General features: G+C 39.4%; 1 protein-coding gene across 1 annotated transcript in view; it reads right to left on the bottom strand.

The window, feature by feature from the left end:
• LOC138004255 (uncharacterized sodium-dependent transporter YocR-like) overlaps positions 1-2,500 on the bottom strand; it is a 22,291-nt gene that overhangs the window by 17,779 nt on the left and 2,012 nt on the right. The window contains exon 3 of the mRNA XM_068850730.1: positions 1,633-1,816. Coding sequence (XP_068706831.1) covers positions 1,633-1,816 — 184 coding nt within the window. The remainder of the gene's footprint in view (positions 1-1,632; positions 1,817-2,500) is intronic.

Raw genomic sequence — 2,500 nt, 5'->3', positions numbered from 1 at the left:
TTCTTCGATGATAACTTAACCAGGCCTTCTGATAGGGTGCAATGAAAAAATGCAAATTGTGCGAAATTTGCTGGGCAGATTATGCGATTAGAAGGGCCAATTATGCGATAAATATTGTAAATTACGCGATTTTTTTCTGAGCAATTTTAAGCTTGTTTTTCAAGGTTTCAGGATAAAAAAGCACGTTTTTAATGCCCTAAAGACATTTTGATCATAAGGGAACCGTAATTATGAATCTTGATCGACAAGTTGAAAGGACACAGCTAACATGCCAAATGAATGATCAATAATTATTATTTACATTCCTGTATGCTACGACTAGCTTCTTACATTTTGTTTTTGTGTGCAGTATTATATTTCTGAACAGATTTGATAATCTGAACAAAGGGCGCGTTTGTGTTACACCAATTGGAGACTCTTTAAGAATGAGCCTCGTACCAGGCCCCCCATGCAAAATAACACCTTGAACTTTGAATACCGTAGCGTTCCGATAGTAGTGACCCTGGTTACTTTCGGAAAGAGCAGCCTTTGGGGGTCGCTACTTTCAGGGGGTCGTTACTTTCGGGGGATCGTTACTTTCAGGGAACACAGATCATTTACAAATAGAGCTGGCGCAAGCCTTTTTCCGAAATTAAAAATGAACAAAAAATTTGAAAAAGAACAACATTTTATGTCATTCCATATGTATAAATTGTGCTTCATAAAAAGAAGATAACAATGATAGATACAGCAAAAAACCGTATCTAGAAAACTATGTAGTTTTCAATTTCAATTTGAAGAAACGTTCCTGTTGTTAATACGAAATTATACTGGTTTACGGTAGTTCTTTACATCAGTGAACTGATGTCAAGGAAGAATGGTGGCATAAAGCTTCCCCTTGTTGTCTTGCTACTTTCGGGGGGTGGGGGGGGGGGGGGAAGAAGGTCGCTACTTTCCAGAGGTCATTAATTTTGGGGGTTGCTACTTTCGGGATTTACTAGCGACCACAAACTATTTACGTTAATTTTGGGGGTTGTTACTATCGGAACTTTACGGTATTTACGAAATTGAAGGTAACAAAGACTTTTTAGCCGTTTTCCAAGGTAAATCATCTTTAAAATGGCGTATTTATGCAGGGACTCCTAAGAAACTTGTTGATTTATGTTTTATTTTATGAATTTTGTGTGTTCTTTTGTGAATTATGCGATTTTTCGTGAATTGTGCAATCGGATGCGATTTGAGGTCGATTGTGCGAAATCGCACCATCGCATAATATCAGGAGGCCTGCTTAACAAGTGTGAGATTTTTCATTTCGACTGGTGGTAAAAAAAGATGAAAGTAACCGGCTGAGGATGGCTTACTAGCCGGGCTAGCTACTGGTCACACCAAAACGCCAGGCTGTGCAGACCGTGAAGACCAGGGGTAAAATATCATTGGTGTTACCGACAATATTATTGAGAGCTAACCGTAAACAGGCTAACCTGAATATTATTTAGGCCTAATTAGGCTTACCGAATGTTATTTAGGCCTAGTTCAGGCTAACCAAATTTTCATTTTACAGACGGTCTTCACAGTCTGCAGTCTGCATTTTTCAGGGTCCCGCTAGCTAGTCTGGTCCTTATTGACAGCCCTGGTTTAAGACACAACACATACGCAATCAAAACAACAACAGCAACCATCCAGCCCCCACACCACAAAGACCAGGGTCCCAAGAGAACGCGGAAAGACTTGACTGGTGCTTTTCTTGTGTATCGACCAACAGAGTACTCTATTAAGATAACTGGTATTGACCACAGCACTAAAAATAATATCCACACCAATAAAAACTGAAGTCCACCTGTATAAAAGATGAAACATTAAGTAAGATAGAGAAAGATAAGGCTATGAGTAGCTTGACGTTTGATAAAAGTGCAGTGAAGAAGGAAAATATTTGATGTTTAATTAAATATACAATGTATGTTTATTATCATGCGACTGACTAAAAATCCAGCATGAGAAATCAAAACATATCACTGCTCTCTGATAACCTGTATATGCAGCAATAATTGAAAAACTATAATACAATTAATATATAAAATAATATAATCTACATGTAGGATAGTGCAGTCTGAACAGTTCACCCCACTCAGAGCCCCTTGCATGACATGATCCTCATATACCCTGTCCACCCTCTCCTACATGGGGCGTTACTAAACACAGGAATGGAACGGAACGGAACGGAATGGAACGGAATGGAACGGAACGGAACGGAATGGAATGAAACGGAATGTACCGGAAGAATGGTACCGGAATATTGTACCGCAAGAATGGTACCGGAACATACTGAAATGAGCCGGAATGACACCGGAATGAGGCGGAATGACACCCAAATAAAGCGGAATATACCGGAATGAACCTGAAAATGCCAAAATTTTGTGTTTTAGGTAGCGCCGACCGATTTTCCGTTGTTTCAGTCAGCTTTTGTTGTGTCACGTGATTCCCTAAGGGAATTGCATGTGTTTTTGCCTTTTGTAACATTTGG

Source organism: Montipora foliosa, chromosome 5 (assembly GCF_036669935.1).
Source record: "Montipora foliosa isolate CH-2021 chromosome 5, ASM3666993v2, whole genome shotgun sequence".
In the NCBI taxonomy this organism is placed as follows: Eukaryota; Metazoa; Cnidaria; class Anthozoa; order Scleractinia; family Acroporidae; genus Montipora; species Montipora foliosa.
The sequence above is the reverse complement of the archived record's forward strand: the minus strand, read 5'-3'. Positions and strand labels throughout refer to the sequence as shown.